Consider the following 18945-nt stretch of genomic DNA (forward strand, 5'->3'; position numbering starts at 1 on the left):
AATTTAAAGTATGGTCACTATGTTGAACGCGTGTACCATATCGAACTAGATACAATAAGGTCTGCGTTATATTTTGACTTACATCGAAGATTAACAAGCCTGTATTTCAGTGGTTGACTTTGGTTGCTCTCTATCTTATTTGATTTGATCTGTTGTTATATCATAAATTAGGTCGTTGGTTTTCTCTTTTGAATTGTTTCATATTTTGTCAAGTAGGGTCTTTTTATATTTTAATTTACGGTATGGTTTTTTTTTCTCCATTTTTGAAGGCTGTACGGTGACCTAAAGGTGCTCACACCCACGTCCTGTGATATCAGATTTGTAATTTCCTTATTTTTGCATCGACAGTCGGTTGCGAATTAAATTTTATGACATAAAGAGAGATTTCAGCTTTCCATTGGGAGCATCAATATTACCATCACTAGCGTACCTTTCCGATATACCTTGAATCACTCCCTGTTTTGGCGGGATTCGTGTTGCTCAATCTTTACTTTTATATGTAGTGTTTTGAAAACTGTTGTTTGTCTTTTTTTTTTTTTTTATCTTTTTGGTCATTATGTTGTCTTCGAATTTTTATTATTATATAATCCCATTGGTATATCTTAGACGGGTTTTTTTTCAAAGGCATTCATCCTATTGTTGGACCTTTTTGATATCTTACAGTAGCCAACGTTTTCCTTTCTAAGAAAAATAATGTGCACACAGTTATTAGCTTTTGAAAAATTTGAATCGGTTGCAAAATTCAAAACAAAACTAAAAAAATAAAAAAGAATGCGTTTATCACCTTTTTCTAAAATAAAAAATATGCTCAATTATCCGTTAGCTCATTTAAGCAAATCAAACAATGATTTTAATGATATAAAGACATGTGCATGATATTTTGTTAACATCGCTGTAAGGAATATCGTATAATTAAAAAAAATGTGCGACCTTTTTAGGTGAAAGTTATGGCACAGTTATTTCTAAAATAACATTTCGAAATAGTGATGACCATACAACAAAAGCACCGATAACATTTCAAAATAGTACTGACGTTACAACACAAGCACCGTTGAAAACAAATCAGTCTGGAGTCAACTCTTTCGACGGTAAGTTCTAGATAACAAAGCTAATTTTGATCTAAGATTTTCTTCTTACTAGAAGTGAAAGTTTTTTTTTATTTGTTGAAAAGTCAAATCATGTCAGCTTTTGTTAGATAATGCACTGAACTCATTACACAATTATTGTGCATCAAATGAGATGTTGTACATGTAAAAACCTCAATAAGCCCAACGATACATAAACTCAAAAGACATTTGAAAAAAAAACCCAAAAACAATAGAAACAAAAATAGACACTTACTGGTTATGTACTGATGGATACTTTAATCTGGGAGAACATGACTTGTTTATTATCTGTAATTAGCGTTGAACTAGCTTTCAGTAACTGTACTCTTATTTCGGTGCTTTGTGTCTATTGTTTTTTATTCCTCGTACCGATCTTTTGAGTCAAGCCAATTGCAGCAACGGTTTGTTCTTAGGTTGTGCTGTTACACCACTGTCCAAAGAAATGGGAGGACTGAGCGCTCACAAACATGTTTAATCATGTCACATTCTGTGTGTGCTTGTCCCAAGTCAGGAGCCTTCATTACAGTAGTTGTCGGTGGTTCATGTCTGTGATATTTGTTTTTCGTAAATTGTTACGTAATAAATTAGGCTGTTAATCTTCTCGTTTGAATTGGTATAGGTTTTTCTCATTATAGAAGGTCGTACGGTGACCTATAATTGCTTACTACCATGCACTTTATTTTAACTCTTGTGGATAGTTGTCTCTCATTGGCAATCATATTACCACATCTCAACATTTTTATATTTGTGTATATGTAAAGCTCCATAATACACCGGGTTTTAGGAAAGTGATAAATGAATTAAGCAGTACCTATTCACAATATGCCGCCTACACCAAAACTATTAAAGGGTGGTTCAGCAAATTGCAGCAGTATTGAATCATTTTTTTTATCACGTATGCCTGTACAAAACGTGTTTCTAAAATAGCTTGCTGTTCGGTGTGAGCTAAGGCTACGTGTTGAAGGCCGTACTTTGACCTATAATGGTTTACTTTTACAAATTGTGACTTGGATGGAGAGTTGTCTCATTGGCACTCATACCACATCTTCTTATATCTATTCATAAAGTACGCTCCGTATCATTTGTTTGATTATTTAACTTCTCTTTAAAATATTTAATTTATGCATTCAATCAAAGAACAAGCAAGAAAATATAGTTCATTTTAAATTTAGAACTTATGAAAATTTTGATTATTTGAATTTATAGCGCATTTAATAAAAGTTATTATATAGTAACTAAAAAATAAACATTATATATAATAATTTGCGAATCGAAATTGGAAAACTTTTATATTCAAAAACACGTTTCTAATAAATTTTTATTGAGCAAATACTTTGACTATTGATAGACACTATTTTATACAAACCTTGTATCATTTGTTATACGCTGTATTTGAAGGAGGAATTGCATGGAATGTTACTGCTATAACCTTGTCAGTAGGAATGTTGTTGATTGGACTAGTTGTGATCTGCCTGATGTAAGATATTTTACACATTGTATAGTACAACTAACAATTTATATATCATTGGTATGCTATTAGTTCAAAAATTCGAAAAAAAAAACTTATAATTGTAAATACACATCATCACATTTAGATATAGATGGTGAGTTGATATATCCCAAGTCTCATCAAATTAGTACATGTAAGTGTTAAATTTAGTCAACAGTAATTTATCAATGTTCAATCATCATTAAAAAAAAACTAAAACTAAAAGAATCACCCAGATTGCATGAATATCCGGAGCCAAAAACATATTAACACAACCATGGTATGATTGTCAATCAGACTACTCTCCACCAAAGACCAAATGATGTAGAAGCTATCAATATTTATTATGTCCGATTGACAGTAATGGACACACGGAGTCTATAACACTGTTCAAATGGTATTATAAAGTTGAGAAATTGAGACACTGTAACTAAAAACCAATGAAAGACCGACAATCTTTAGCGTTAAATTAATGAGTGTAATAGTAAACCAATCAACGTAGTGTGAACAAGCTTGTGCTTAAGCTTAGGGATACATAAACTAGTATCTTATGTGTCTTATCAGCTGAAATGCGTGAAAAAAAAGTCAGATAAAAAAAACTGATCAAACAGATCAGATTTATATATTATCCTTAGTTTCAATTTCACAGGAATATTACAGAGGATAATATTCCTTAAAAAAAACGGATTGTTGAACAGATATATCATGTTAAGTCGAGAGAATGTTAAATTTCGCGAGCCGTAAGGCGAGGGAAATTCAATCTCAAGACTGGTATTTTTCGCAAATACCCCTCAAGAACATGCTATATCTGTTTAATTACACCGAATGTTAACATACAAAACGCATTGATGATCGTGACATAAAACGCAATGATGATCGTGACATTACAAGCGTCCAGTCGGATAGAGTATTTTTTGGCAAATACCACGGCAGAGAGGGTAAAAAAGGCATATCCTTTTTGCATATACCCCGGCGCTGTTTAAAAATGAACGATATTCATTTGATAAAAGTAAATTGGTGAAAAATACACTGGCTATCAACCAATCAAAACCCAGGATTCTTACATAAGGTGTAATTATGTGAGTAATTACAATATAAATGTATCTGAAATTGAATTAAAACATTTTACTGGATGCTTATTCTTGTCTTTGAGAATTTGGTAATACTTTTTCTTTTAAAAAGATTTGAAATTATTTCATACTAGAAGATTGGAAATATTATTTAAGTATGACGTTTTCCGTTTCTAGATTTTGTTATGTTGTTGTATATGGTTACTGTCAAATGATATGTATAAATAACAGCACTTATAAGTCTTAGAGACTTCACTATATATAAGATGGTTTTAAATAAACCGTGGGGATAATGGTTCATTTTGCAAAACCGTCTGTTTGTTATTATGGTAAAGGAATTTTTGAACATGGAGTATTTTGACTGGAATAGGTAATAGTTGTACCCCTTTTAGCTCATCTTGCCCAGAGGGCCTAGTGAGCTTTAGTCATCACTTGGCGTCCATCGTTCGTCGTCGTCCGTTAACTTTTACAAAAATCTTCTCATCTGAAACTACTGGACCAAAGGAGTAGGTTCAGTAAGACCCCTTTTTGGCCCCAAAATATAGCAGTTTTACAAAATTGTGAAAATGTAATCTTTAAGCTATTTATTGTAAAGAAGAATGCTTCTGCTACATAAATATGGGCTGTTTTTGACAATACAATGCATATATATAGGGTACTAACATCATTAAGTCATGCTAAATTACTGAAATCTTCAAAATTTTAGCATTTTAGTTAAATTTTAGACGGTTTTCGTCTGAAATGAAAGTGGCCGCATTCGTGTTCATTCATAATATTGAAATGTAAGTTGCATTTGATGATAATACATAATATATATAAAGGTTGAGGATGAACACGGATGCGGCCACTTTCATTTTTGACAAAAACCATCTGAAAAGTGACGTTTTTTGGCATATTTGATAGATTTTTCATATTTAAGCTTGAATCGGCGCGTTTTTTAATGACTAAATCAGTTAAAATCTTTCACATAAACTAATCGAATCAATTGAAATAGACACTTAAGTATTTAAAAAGTGTCTAAAATCTTTCGTAAGATGAACTTGAAATTTGAGGCCAAAATCGGCCCTTACCGGACCTACTCCTTTAACCAAACATGTCCATAATCATCATTGGGGTATCTAGTTTTAAAAATGTGTCCGATGACCCCGCCTGTCAACAAAGGTGGCCGACTTGGCCATAGAACATAGGGTAAAATGCAAGTTTTGTCTATTATTTTGAAAACCGTTATAAATAGGAAAAATATGACAATGCAAAAATGTTCAGAATGTTGAGCTCTACCAATTGTCCGTTTACGTCAAAACTGTCAGACGACTTCTTGTAGGAGTTATTGCCCTTAAAATACTTTTTTTTCCAATTTTGCCTATTATCTTGAAAACTATAATAGATAGAAAGAAACTTTAATTTTCATAAATGACCAACAAGACAAGTTCTACAAATAAGTCGGCATGGTCGAAATCGTCAGTCGACTCCTTATTAGAGTCATTGACCTTTCAAATTGATGACAATTTTACCAATCTTTTGCGTATTTGCCTTATATCTTAAAAACTATAATAGATAGATAGAAACTGAAATAAGCAAAATTGATCAGCAATACAAGACCTACAATTAAGAAATAAGGAGGAAATCATGTGACGACTCCTTATTTGAGTTATTGCCCTTTAATGACGATTTTTACCATTTTGTTTGCATTTTGCCTAATATGATAAAAATTGTGATAGATAAATAGACACTTTAATTCACACAAATGATCAGCAAGGCAAGATCTACTAACAAGTCAAATTTTGCTGATATAGTAAGTAGACTGTCACTCTTTATAGAAATGATTGCCCTTAAATGACGATTTTGTTTACCCTCTTTTGTGTTTTGAGCAAAAACTAAAGAAGATAGAGAGAAACTAAACTGACTAAATGGTCAGCAATACAAGATCAACAAAACAGAGATTTTGTCATGAATTCTATTCTCGTCTACAATGTTGGAGGGTGTCCTTTGTTGAATAAGCACATAAACCCAGGTGAGCGGCTCCGGCTCTTTGGAGCCTCTAGTTTCTTCATATCATTAATCATGTCATTATTGTCATAAGCATAACAAAAATCGAAACTTGAATTATTTCTCTAGTCTGGATACCTTTATTGTTGCTTTATGCTAATCTACCGACCATATAGCTATTTTCAACATATTTCGGATGAAGGTTTCAATTTTATTTACATATTTCATAATGAAAATAGCATTTTTAAAATGTGTGCGTCCGAAGCTAGGTCATACTTGAATTTACTTTCATCGGGAACTCTAAAAGCCTAAAATTGTCTTTTTCAGTTATAAGAACAAACTGTCATTTGGTAATTAGTAAGAGATGCATCAACAAACAACGAATCTTGGAAAGTGGTATCAACGACACACCATATTAACATTAATGAGAAAAACGTAGAAAGACTTGTTTCACTGTATTTTGAATGATGATGATGTTCGATTTTCTATCCTGAAAAACAAGTTGATTTTGTTCAAGTTTTATGTTTTTTGCACAAAATAAAAGTCTTAATCTTCTCATATTGATTAGTGGTCAAAGCATGTAACGGGTCAAGATTATTACAACGTAAATTAAAGTCACGTTGAAAGCACTTTCATCAGCACATTATCAAAGCAGCGATACGACATTATATGCAAACAAGACAATAAAACGGAAATAATATTTATGTTCTGACTTGTAGAACTTGCAGCTGAAATATGTTGGCGACAATAAAAATCATCGAGTTATTTTATTCCAAAGGAAAAAACTGCCTAATCACGAAAAACCTCTTAAAAACAAAACATTCCTTTCAAAATATCACCAGATAACCAAAATATGAACAGTTTAATGATAAGACAAAAGAATAAACCATGGTCTTCATATAGTTTACACAACACAATTAGATCTGTTTGAAAGAAAATATATGATCGAAACGTACAATTAGCTGCAAATTTATCCGAATTCCCTTGGATGGTTATACGTTCCTGATGAATTTAATTTTTCTAGCGAAATATTGTGTGAATCTATAAAATATAAAACATATTTTTATCACACTCATTAGCGTGTTAATATACATTGTTACAAGTTCGAGATTGGATAAATCCGAGAATCCATTAGTAACGTTGTAAGAATCTGTTTCTCTAATAATCATCTAACTTTTTTTTAATTTTTGATAAACGAAAATCCCCTTCGAGTGCAATCCACATTCCGGATTTTTAAGTCATACAAATGTAAAGATGTCAGTTTATCTAACACCTGTTAGCATATTTCGAGTCATCCAGAGAGCCGACAAAGGTTGTGACCTTAATTTAACTTTGCAAATCATCCAGTGAGATCATCGGAATTTCATTTTTAACAATGGGTTCAGAAAGGGTTAAATTGCCAAAGAAGTAGAAAAATATATAATTTATACATATGTAGGTGCTGCTTAAATGTTTGTTTATATCATGATATATATACATGTATCAAAGATCACAATAAGAAAATGTTGTTATCATTATGTTACTGGTAACATTGTTTTTAATCTATTAAGTGTTTTGATTTTCTAAATTATAAACAGCGATTTTATCAGCAATCAAATCCGGGCTTCAGAGTTATTGTGAAACTTCCTACTCTATGGGCTGTGTGCATCAGGTGCTGATCGTGACTAAACTTGTCAACCTGTATCTTTATTCATGTGAGTCAGACTTCATACATGAGCTTCTGAGGAAGAATAAAAATAAGTTTCATTATCCTTTTTTCACGTCCCGCTATTTAAATGATGTATTCTCACTAAATAATCGAAAGTTTGGTGACTATGTTGAACGCATGTTTCCTACTAAATAGTCAAAAGTTTGGTGACTATGTTGAAAGGATGTTTCCCATCAAATAAAGGATACAACAGATACAGTTTAGTCTGTCTCATATCACAAGCTGAGTTCAGATTCCAAGTTGTTAACTTTCCATTTCTATGTAGCAAAATTCCAGCAGCACCTGCATATGAAGTATGTATCTCATAGCTGGTACAATATTTAATTGTTTGCATTTTCTTTCACGGTTTCCTTGATAGAGGGATGCTGCTTGCAAGGGAGCTATCAAACCAAAAGTTCCAAATGGAGAAACACGAGCCACATGTGGACAATGCTTTGCTTACCCTTCCAGAGCGCCCACGTTTTTTGGTGGGGTTCGTATTGCTCAGTCTTTCGTATTCTATGCTGTGTTTTGTTGGCTGTTGTTTGTATGTTGGTCGTTTTTGCCATGAAATTGTCAGTTCGTTTTCGACTTTATGAGTTTGAATATCTGCCACCTCTCTTTTAATTCTACTTATAATAATTGAACCTTTTTAAATTGTTATAGAAACTGTGCTTATTGTCGATTTACAAGGTGCAAATTGAATGCTGAATTTAAGTGAAAGCTAACCTTTATCAAAGGTGTAATATCACCAAAACTTAATATGTTACATCAGGGTCAAAAAAAAATATTCCTTTGAATTTGATAGTGGTAGGAAATTAACCCTGCATTTCTTTGCAGAAAAAAATCAGAGTCGTAAATATATATCTTGGGTGTTTCATTCGTTTTTTAATTTGGTGTTTCTAAAAATTATTTTGGAAATTTGAGGTGACATGGTTAGTGGTTACTAAAGCTTGTCAACAGGTAAATCAAAGTACTGAAGTACTGAACATCGGATGACCGCAAGTTCTGGTGGATGGTCACAAGCACTTGTCTCAGAAAAAAAATCAAATCTCTATACCTGAAAGTTAGGTTAAGGAACATAGATATATTTTTTTCTGAGACAAGTTCCTGTGTGGATGATGAATAAAGGACAAGGAATTCAACCTCACCGTTATAACTATTATATTGTAGTGATATAATCATTTGTTATCAGTATACTCTAGTTTGTTGTGATATATTATATTAATATTTGTATAACAGTTATATATAATTTTCATCCATTTGTATATCATTCTATTCTACTATTCTAATGATAGTGCAGTGCAAGTGCATGGTGGACACTCTTCTGTAATAATTCGTTTTTCTAATAGATTGGATTTGAGTAGGCATTCATATTTTACCGCATTTGTTACAAAACGTTCATGAGATATTCTTCCGCATGCGTTAACACAAATTTTCGGTATTCTTGATTTGTTATTGATATATATATTTCTCACGACAAAACATTTTCATATCATTTATCTATGTTCTTAAAAATTATTTTCATGAATATTTGTTGATGAAATTAATATATAACAAGCGATAAGGAATGTTATTTTGCACGTAATATCCTCGTCATTATACGAAATACGTTCGATTATCAGTCAAAAACGCAAGTCACGTGGGTAGAAATGTCTGCGGCAACATAACACCGGAATGCCCTCAAGGTCATCCGCTGTAAAAAGGGGTGCGAATTTTATTAGTTTACTTCCGATTATGGTTTTTATCTTATAATGCAATGACATTTCAATTGAAATTTTCAATTTAGTACTTTATCCATACCAAATATTTTTTTATTTGAAACAAAGATTAATTCTGCACATTTTTTTTAATAATAACTAATAGGGGAACACAACGGTGGTATTACTCCTAAAGTAAATACATTCATAATGATCTTATCGTTTCTATTGATGCATCATATCAGTTGATGCGATTCCTAATTTCCTGTACAAGAACTTTATTCATGCAAACGAAAGTCTGTTTTATTTAGCAAATGATAGTACTAAGAAGAATTAAATAGACACTTAACCATTCTTATTCTTTAATAACATCTGCAGTCTTACAAGTTTTGGTAGAAAGAAATGAAACAGTGATGTTTATCGAAAATATCACACAGAGATGCTATGGAATTTTTCCATTGCAAAACACGGGACCAGATTAAATCTTGTGCATGTCTTTTGAAATTTTTAAAGTATGATTAAGAATTGCATTAAAAAACAACTCCAAAATTTGGTGAGACGTAAAACGGAAGTTAAGCGTCCTGTATTTGATTGGTATGTAATGGCGTAAACTATGCATTGCATGAAAACAAGCGTTTATCATCGAGGAAACGTTGTCAGCATTGTATATATTAGGGCTCAGCCTGATTTGGTCATACCATTTAATTATCAATTTTTTTTTATTGCAAAATAAGGCATATGATCATATCACAGGTTAACTATGCAACACTTGCCATTGGGATGAATAAGTCGATCAAGGGGACACTTATACTAATTACAAAGGTAACGAGTAAGAAGGACATACAACCAGGGAACGATGTTATAAAAACAAAACACGTAAATTGAAGCTAAATCATCTCTAAAAGATAAAGAATGATAATAACTCACTGTTACTATTTATAAATTTCGTGCATCCGAAGCACCTTTCTGCATGGATTTTAAACAGCAACAGGAACGCCCTAATCTCTAAACATGTAAATATCAGGGATGGTTAAATAGGTAGAAACGTTAAGAGCTATATGAACGAAAAGTAACCCCAAAGAATAGCATATAAGGTGAACTGTGCCTGAGAAAGTTGGAACCTTAGTTTTTAAAAATTTATTAAAATATCAATGGATTTAAGAAAAATGTGTTATAAAAATCATGTCAGTACCAAAGTACTAATTACTTTGCTAATCATTCCCATGGGTATTTACCGTCCACCAGCAGTGGGTTCGACCCAGTGCTACATATGTAGTTAGAAAATAAGTGTAAGAAAATAACCTTGTTACACCACTGTCCCAGGTTAGGGGGAGAGTTGAGCCCTCACAAACATGTTTAACCCCGCCACATTCTGTATGTGCATGTCCAAAGTCAGGAGCCTGTAGTGCAGTGGTTGTCGTTAGTTCATGTATGTCATATTTGTTTTTCGTAAATTGTTTTGTTATAAATTAGGCCGTAAGTTTTCTTAATTGTATTGTTCATATTTTTCATGTCGGGGCCTTTTATAGCCGACTACACGGTATGGGTTTTCTCATTGTTGAAGGCCTCACGGTTGCCTATAATTGCTTACATCCACTTCACTTGAACTTTGCAGGATAGTTGTCTCTGTTGTTTATCATTTGTCATGTTGTAAATATGTTTTTGTTGCTATATATAAATAAGAAGATGTGGTATGAGTGCCAATGAGACAACTATCCATCCAAGTCACAATGTGTATAAAGAAAACAATTATAGGTTAAAGTACGGCCTTCAACACCGAGCCTTGAATCACACCGAACAGCAAGCTATAAAGGGCCCCAAAAATGACTAGTGTAAAACAATTCAAACAGGAAAACCAACGGTCTAATCTATATAAAAAACGAGAAACACTTATGAACCACACAAACAAACGACAACCACTGAACAACAGGCTCCTGACTTAGGACAGGTGCATAAAAATGCAGCGGGTTTACACGTTTTAATAGACGCCAACCTTCACCCTAACTGAAACAGTGGTGTAACATTACAACATAAAAAGACACACAATAAATTATCAATTGAAATAGCTTAACTCGATCATATAGCATATTTAATGCTTTCTGCAATAAAGTATTCATTCATTCATTCATTCATTTGCAATCATACCACATCTCCTTATTTTTATATTGGGATACATGCACAGGTGTAAATTTCCAAAAACCTAAAAATTGCATGGTTTAACGAGTACATTAGATATCAAAGTATGTCCCATGCGGTTACTTTAGATTAATTAAAAATTATATCTTGTATCTCGTTGTTACTATCGGGTGCAAACCCCTCCACAAACAAAATGAAATAGCGAGATGTATGATGGTGTGGATGGGGTTTACAGAAAAGAAAAACATGGTCAAACATGTTCATAATAGATCTAGAGAATAATGGTGTGCTAAAATATAAAGAAAATAATGGGCAAAAAGGGATAGGGACTAATAGTTTAGAATAATTAAGAATGCTGAAATGAAGCCCCTTCCCCAATCAAGACCCTCATGTAACATATATTGTTATTGGATTGCATTCAATCCCCATGTTAAACTGTTAATTCACCCATGTGCAGCAACATCAAAGTCCATGTGTTGCTATGGAAACCAAATTTGATAATGAAAACAATAACAACAAACGCGTGTAGTTGAAATTACACATTGTATGCTGCGAAGTTTCATTCCATTCTTAATTAAAAAGTACATCACAATGTGTCTCACATGATAGGGAATAAATCCAACAATTAGGCTATTCGGTCCGTGTATATTTGCGTCCATTCGTTTTTTATTTTGAAATATCAAAAACAAAAAACAAAAAACGAGAGTGTTTTCATTTTTCGTTTTTGATTTCTCTAAAACCAAAACGGAAAACGAAAGTGTTTTCATTTTTTGTTTTTGATTTCTCTAAAACCAAAATGAAAATCTAAAGTGTTTCCGTTTTTCGTTTTTGATTTCACTAAACAAGAATTTTGTATTTAATTTTAATTATTTCTCGTTTTATAATGTACAATGTTTTCCTTTCTTGTTTCACAGTCATTGATAGTAAATAATGCCAATGTAAACACCCCGGTGTTCTTTCAACATAATGTAGACAAAATAGACCGCCTGACTTATGAATTGAACTACGGTGATAAATGAATCAAAGCCTTTCAAATTACCTTGTTTATATCTTTAATAAAAAATAAATTATTATATTTAAATATTAAACGAATCATAAATTTAAATTGTACAATATAATATTATATAAAGATGGTACAAATAAATATATTGATTACAACATCACATTAACAAGTGAGGTTACTACTTTTAAAAACGTATAAGAAAACTACCCCGGTCGTTAAAGTATACATGCACAGTCACTGTGGTTATCAGATCTTTAATCGAAGATAATGTCGACGGATGCAAAAGACTTTATCAATCTGAACAATAAGGGTGCGTTGTGGCACCGTTAAAGTCCACAATTCATCTAAAGTCCACAACACCGCTATAGTCCACAACAAATTTCCGCTAAAGTCCATAACGCCGCTAAAGTCCACAAACTTTCCGCTAAAGTCCACAAAATGACCTCCGCTAAAGTCTACAAGAAAACGCCATTAAAGTCCACAATAACAAGTTCCGCTAAAGTCCACAAAAAAACACCGTTAAAGTCCACACTTTTTTTTTATTATCAAAAAAATCAATTCTCTTTGTTTTTAGTACAATACAAAGAGGGGAAGTTATTTTTTTTTTATAAGTTAAATACATGAAAAACGTACAGTATCTGTAGAAGATTTTGTTTCATTAATTTGATCTTTGTATTGTTATGATCCTATCAGTGAATAAAAGAGGCCAATTTGGACATCATTTCTAAAAAGTTGTCTAGTCATAGTAAATTGGTTAGTTATTGCATATTTACTGCATTCTTCAAGTACTGTTTTTTTTTCCTTTAAATTCTTCTTATACTTTGTATATAATAATCACTTTTTGACGTAACTAATGTACATATAGCAAACGTATCGGGACAAGAATAAGAATAAAGATATTTATTGAATCCTATGGAACGCCAATACTGTCTTGTTATGTCCATGTTCATTATAGGATGTGCATTTACCTTTATATGATGTGCACTTGTAATCATATAATGTGCAAACACCTTTATATGATGTGCAAATATCCTTATATGAAGTGAAAATATACTTATATGGTGTGCATATATACTTATATGGTGTGCAAATATACTTATATGATGTGCAAATGTACTTATATAATGTGCAAACATTCTTATATGATGTGCAAACATTCTTATATGATGTGCAAATGTACTTATATGATGTGCAAATATACTTATATGATGTGTACATCTCATTATATGATGTGTAGTTTCCCTTATATTATGTGCAAACATCTTTATATGATGTGGTTGTGTCATTATATTATGTGCTTGTAATCTATATGATGTGGTTTGGTTTACTTCACTATATGATGTCGAAACGTCATTATATGATGTGCTGTCATCGTCGTTATGGTCAATGAACATGATTACGATTAGAATGATTACATGTCTACGTCATAACTGATTCCGGCTCAAATCTGTAGCTATCGTTTGGAAAATGGTTGAGATTTAAAAAAAAAAAGATAAACCTTGGCATGTTAGTACCTCGTTTTAAGATGTAAAAAATCACATCTGATATTATTGGAAAATTGTCAAAATATATATGAATTGCAAAATTTTGTTTTAATCGACGGGTCTACAATAAAAAAACATACGATTAAAGTTATAAAATTTAAGAAATAACTCTTTTATGTCATGCTCTTACTCATTTTAACAAGGGAAGGCATTATATTTGTCAGTTTATGTATAACTAACGTTAGCATTTTTTCTATAAGAAGTTAATACACAAATTTCTAGTATGTTCATTTATGTAAATTTTGCTTTGCTGATCATTTTAGCTGTTCGAGTTTCTCTTCATATATTCTCAAGATAGACACAAAAGAATGGACAAAAATCGCACTTTGATAGGGTAATGGCTCATATAAGGGACCGGTCATTTGTAACCCCATAAGGGGGATAGGAAGAAATAAAGGGGCATTTTAATTTTTTTCATTTTTGGAATGGAAAGGTGGCATTCACTTTTATATAGTTATAGATTTGCCGCGGGATAATGTTATGGCGATGTCTTCGTCGTCCGTAGGCATCAATTGTTACGCCTCGTTCCGCTCGCCTCAATTGTTAAAATCAGAATCCTTAGTTTCAACAATTTCTTCTAACAGAGAATTTTTCATCTGAAGCTAATATTGAAAGGAATTATCTAGTATTCACGCTTCATTTAACTTACAGAAACCGATTCATCATTATATTGAACGTAACAGTGACGTAATTGTTGTGCTGTTAGATAGCACGAAAGCTTTCGACAGCGTATGGCATGATGCTGTGTTATATAAACTGCATAAATATGCAGTTACCGGTGATTTATGGCTGCTTATAGATGAAATATACAGTGATATGCGCAGTTCTGTACGATTCAATGGTAGACTGTCTCGTTGGTTTGAACTAAAACGCGGCGTTCGCCAAGGTGGCGTCTTATATAGTAATATTTAGTGTATATATACGATCTTTTATGCGACATTATAGACTCTAAATGGGGATGCGTTCTTCTAGATATCAATGTAAGCAGCTCTGTTCAAGCCGACGACATTGCGTTACTCTCAATAACAGAAAAAGGAATGCAGCACCTTAACATTTGTCAGACTTATAGTGAGAGTTGGGCATTCAAGTTTTCTCCGACTAAAAGCAACGTCTTACATTATTCAAAGAAGAACAAGAGTGTTTCAAGCAATCTTACTTTGTATGATGACATCATACCACTCGTGACGTCTGCCAAACATGTCGGTATTCTTCTGAACTGTAAATTTAGATCAATGGACCAGACATTGAATGCGTGCAGTGTTGAGAGCTACTGCTCTTTCAGTTCTAAATTCTAGAATTCATCCATCAATTTTAAACCCTTTGACGTGTTCTAAGATTATACTTCAAATATGTTACAGCAACGCTCTAAATGGTTGTGAGTTATGGAACAATTTTGACTCAAACAGAACTTACGATGTTAGAAAGATCTCACAGATTTGTGTGTAAAATTATACAAGGACTTCCGAAATGAACCCGTTCTGATAAATGTACAAGTCTTCTTGGTTGGTTTTCAGTTGAAAGCATTATCAACAGATGTAAAACTTTTATTGTTTAGTAGACTATGTAGATTGAAGTCTTCTGCGTTACCAAAACGAATAATGATAAGCAGACTAATGGAATTCAAACATAAATGCATTCCAGAACAACTTGGTTTTATACCTGACATCTATAAAGCAGCCGAAAAATATAACATGACAGATTATATTGTGAATTTTGCAAATACTGGTTCTTTCCCATCAAAAAAACTGGTCAAATATTGTAAATCGGAATATAAAAGCAACTGAAGAAACATGGTGGTTATACCGAATTTCAGGCGATAATGACTTTTATATGTTTAGACATATTCATTCTGCAATTAAACCGCATAAAGCATGGACAATTGCTAAACAGTTTCCTGAAATTCGTGTCTCCGCGAAGTATGTTATTGACTTATGTTCTGTAGTACGTTATGTAGATGAACATTTACTTTGTGACAAATGTGGCAAGTTCTTCTTGAATATCGTTGAACACTTACTGGTATCCTGCGATTTTATACAAGACAAACGAGATGATCTATGGCAGGACATAGTTAACGTTACTCCCATTCAATTCAGTGTTTTTCAGCACATGAATTCACAACAACAATCCTCTCATGCAATACGTCATATGAATTAGAAAGTGACGAAACATTTTTCTCTAAGATTTGTGTTCGTCATGTGGAACAAATCTGCAGAGGTTTCCACAATCGATAGAAGATGTGTCCGTTATCGCTATTATTGATTTGATTTGATTTGATTTTTTGTGTTTTTAACGCCACTTTTAAACACCGCTTTTGGGCTTTTTCGTGGCGGCCAGTTTTTATTGGTGGAGGAAGCCGGAGTGCCCGGAGAAAACCACCGACCTTCGATAGGAAAACTGACAATCCTAGTCAATTAAGATTGGAGTCGAGTGCACCCGCACGAGCGGGGTTCGAACTCACAACCTCAGTGTTGACTGGCTAGTGATTATAGTAGTAACTACTTAGACCACTCGGCCACCGAGGCCCCCGCTATTATTGACAGTGATCATGTTTTCTTATATTAACTTGAAACAGTAACCTAAATTCTTTGTTTTAAATTTTCTGATTTATATATTTCATGTACACCAAATCTCTATGATAGAGGAAATAAAGTTATATATATAGAAAACAACGAAAAATAATGTGTTATGCATTTCAAAACGGATAAATTCCAAATAAAAAAGAAAATATTCTATGCTTTAAATTATATTTTTATCGATTAGTATCGAATATCGATGTGTTGAAAGGGTGTCTACCAAAATGTCACAATGAAAGCGTCTTCATTTTTTCTTTGAATTAATAAGGACAAGTTGTTACACATCTTCAAAACGAGTAAAAACAAGATCATTTTTTTCGAAAAACATCACCATAATGTCAAATTCCTTTGCAAAAGGAACATTTGATATATAATATAAACTATAAAGTAAAGATTAATGAAAAAATCATCAAAATAAAGCGGTCGCATGGTGGTCTACCAAAATGTCACAGCATCGCTAATTTGACGTTCACTTAATATGTACTACAGGCAACGTATGTTTGCGTTATGGTGTTTTTGAAACGTATCTATTCTACTAAGAGAATACATAAAACAGTGTATGTGCTGTACTATTTCAACACTGTTCCAGGTTAGGGAAGGGTTTGGCGCCAGCTAAGTGTTTAACTTCGCCACATTCTGTATGTGCCTGTCACAAGTCAGGAGCCTGTAACTCGTTAGATGTCGTAGTTTCTGTATAAAATATTATTTTCCCGTTTATTGTTATGTAATTATATCAGGCCGTTACTTTTCTCGTTTGAATTGTTTAACCCTTTTTTTTTTATTTCGGGTTCTTTTATAGCTTACTGTTCGGTATCGATTTTGCTCATTGTTGAGGGCCGTACGGTGATCTATAATAGTTGTTAAATTCTCTGGTAGAGAATTTTCTCATCGGCAATCATACCACATATTTTTTTCTATTAGTTATATAATTTCCTAGGCCTGGTTTGCGAGCGATCTAGGAAGTGTATCTAAAATAATCACTAGGATGTCAACACCAAGGTTGTAAATTCGACGAACCCCGCTCGAAGCAAGGGCGTTCGACTCCAATCCTTATTAACTACTTCTTTATTGTTCCGCACTCTCTTATTTAAAACAACAAATTGTTGTCTTATTCCTTACACTCACTTTATTTGAACTTTGGTGGAGAGTTGTCCCATTGGCGATCATACCACATCTCCTTAATTGGTATTGACAATTTACTTATTCCGTACTGTGTAATGTAAACTATATATTTGTTTTCGATAAATATACTTGTACTCATCATGGGTAAGACACAATACAGAATCGCATCCGAGTATAGTTTATTCAATTCATCTTCAACGCATTCTGAAACAAATACATTTTCCTTTTTGAAAACCAAACAAAAATGCAAACAAATGAGTCATGGAAATCTGCTTAGCACCACAAAATGCTTGTGTGGAATTCTTTATCATTATTTTGATTTCAAAAAGAACATTATGGTTTAAAGTCTATTTTTGAGATTAATGGACCGTTTTTGGCTGCTGCGGAGCCTACACACTGAATGGATTTCTTTCTTATGTTTTATAGATATTTGCAAAGGAAATTTCAATGTCCAATATAGGTTTCAAGATTGGCTGTGTCTCCAGCATATACTTATTATTAAAGAGAACGCTATGTTGGAGTTTCTTGTGTATGTACAAATGTTTACTAAAAAATACAAAAAGAGCACCATAGCTAGATAACTTTTCAGAAATGTTGTCTGTTTGATTGATAGAAAATCGCAATACACAGATCAAATTTATGGGGATCAAAATCAGATACTATAATCTCTTCATTTATTAAAAATATATATCAAGCTGATAAGAAATACTTTCCAAGAACAAAGGTCCATGCTTTTTATTAGATCTATACTATCGGGAGTATAAAAAAGCGAATTGATTTTTTGATAATAAAAAAAAAATGTGTGGACTTTAACGGTGCTTTTTTTGTGGACTTTAGCGGAACTTGTTATTGTGGACTTTAACGGCGTTTTCTTGTGGACTTTAGCGGAGGTCATTTTGTGGACTTTAGCGGAAAGTTTGTGGACTTTAGCGGCGTTATGGACTTTAGCGGAAATTTGTTGTGGACTATAGCGGTGTTGTGGACTTTAGATGAATTGTGGACTTTAACGGTGCCACAGTGCGTGATCTTTACTTTTAAATTTATAAAGGTTGATTTCAGATGATTAGGATTCATAACCAAGGTCCATTATACGAACATTCAGGACGATAATGTGTTTTGCTTGATCAATTGATTGAAAAACAAATTTCCGCAATTTCACAATTCAAACCGGGATTAGCATTCAATCATTTTGCCATTCGGAGCCTACTCGGTATTAGTTTTGCTTATTTTTGAAAGCTATATGGTGACCTTAACTAGAGCCTGGGTGTGGATGGGGGTTTACGGAATAGAGAATAGTGGGCAAAAAATATAAATAATAGAGACAATGGACCAAGAAATAAAAAAAAAATAGAATAATGAGGTGTTAAAATATAAAAAGAATAGAATAATTGGCAAAAAGTATAAAGAAATAAACATGATAAAGAATAGAGAAAAATGGCCTGAAACACTGATTAAAGAATAGAGAAAAATGGAATAGAATATCAAAGAATACAGAAATGAAGAACCCCGTATCCAGACCATCATCCTAG

General features: G+C 32.8%; 1 protein-coding gene across 8 annotated transcripts in view; it reads left to right on the forward strand.

Annotated features, from left to right (window-relative positions):
• The window catches only part of LOC127730100 (uncharacterized), a 77419-nt gene that overhangs the window by 15323 nt on the left and 43151 nt on the right, over positions 1–18945 (forward strand). For 5 of the 8 annotated variants that reach the window (XM_052238179.1, XM_052238184.1, XM_052238183.1 and 2 more), the window contains exons 6-8: positions 939–1088; positions 2505–2583; positions 5979–6206. The exons of 1 other annotated variant lie outside the window; for it this stretch is intronic. In XM_052238179.1, coding sequence (XP_052094139.1) covers positions 939–1088; positions 2505–2583; positions 5979–6009 — 260 coding nt within the window. In that variant the 3' untranslated portion in view covers positions 6010–6206. Of the gene's footprint in view, positions 1–938; positions 1089–2504; positions 2584–5978; positions 6207–18945 lie in introns of those variants that run through there. 2 more of the 8 variants (XM_052238185.1, XM_052238186.1) reach the window with 2 other exon arrangements.

This window comes from Mytilus californianus, unplaced genomic scaffold (genome assembly GCF_021869535.1).
Source record: "Mytilus californianus isolate M0D057914Y unplaced genomic scaffold, xbMytCali1.0.p SCAF_2, whole genome shotgun sequence".
In the NCBI taxonomy this organism is placed as follows: domain Eukaryota; kingdom Metazoa; phylum Mollusca; class Bivalvia; order Mytilida; family Mytilidae; genus Mytilus; species Mytilus californianus.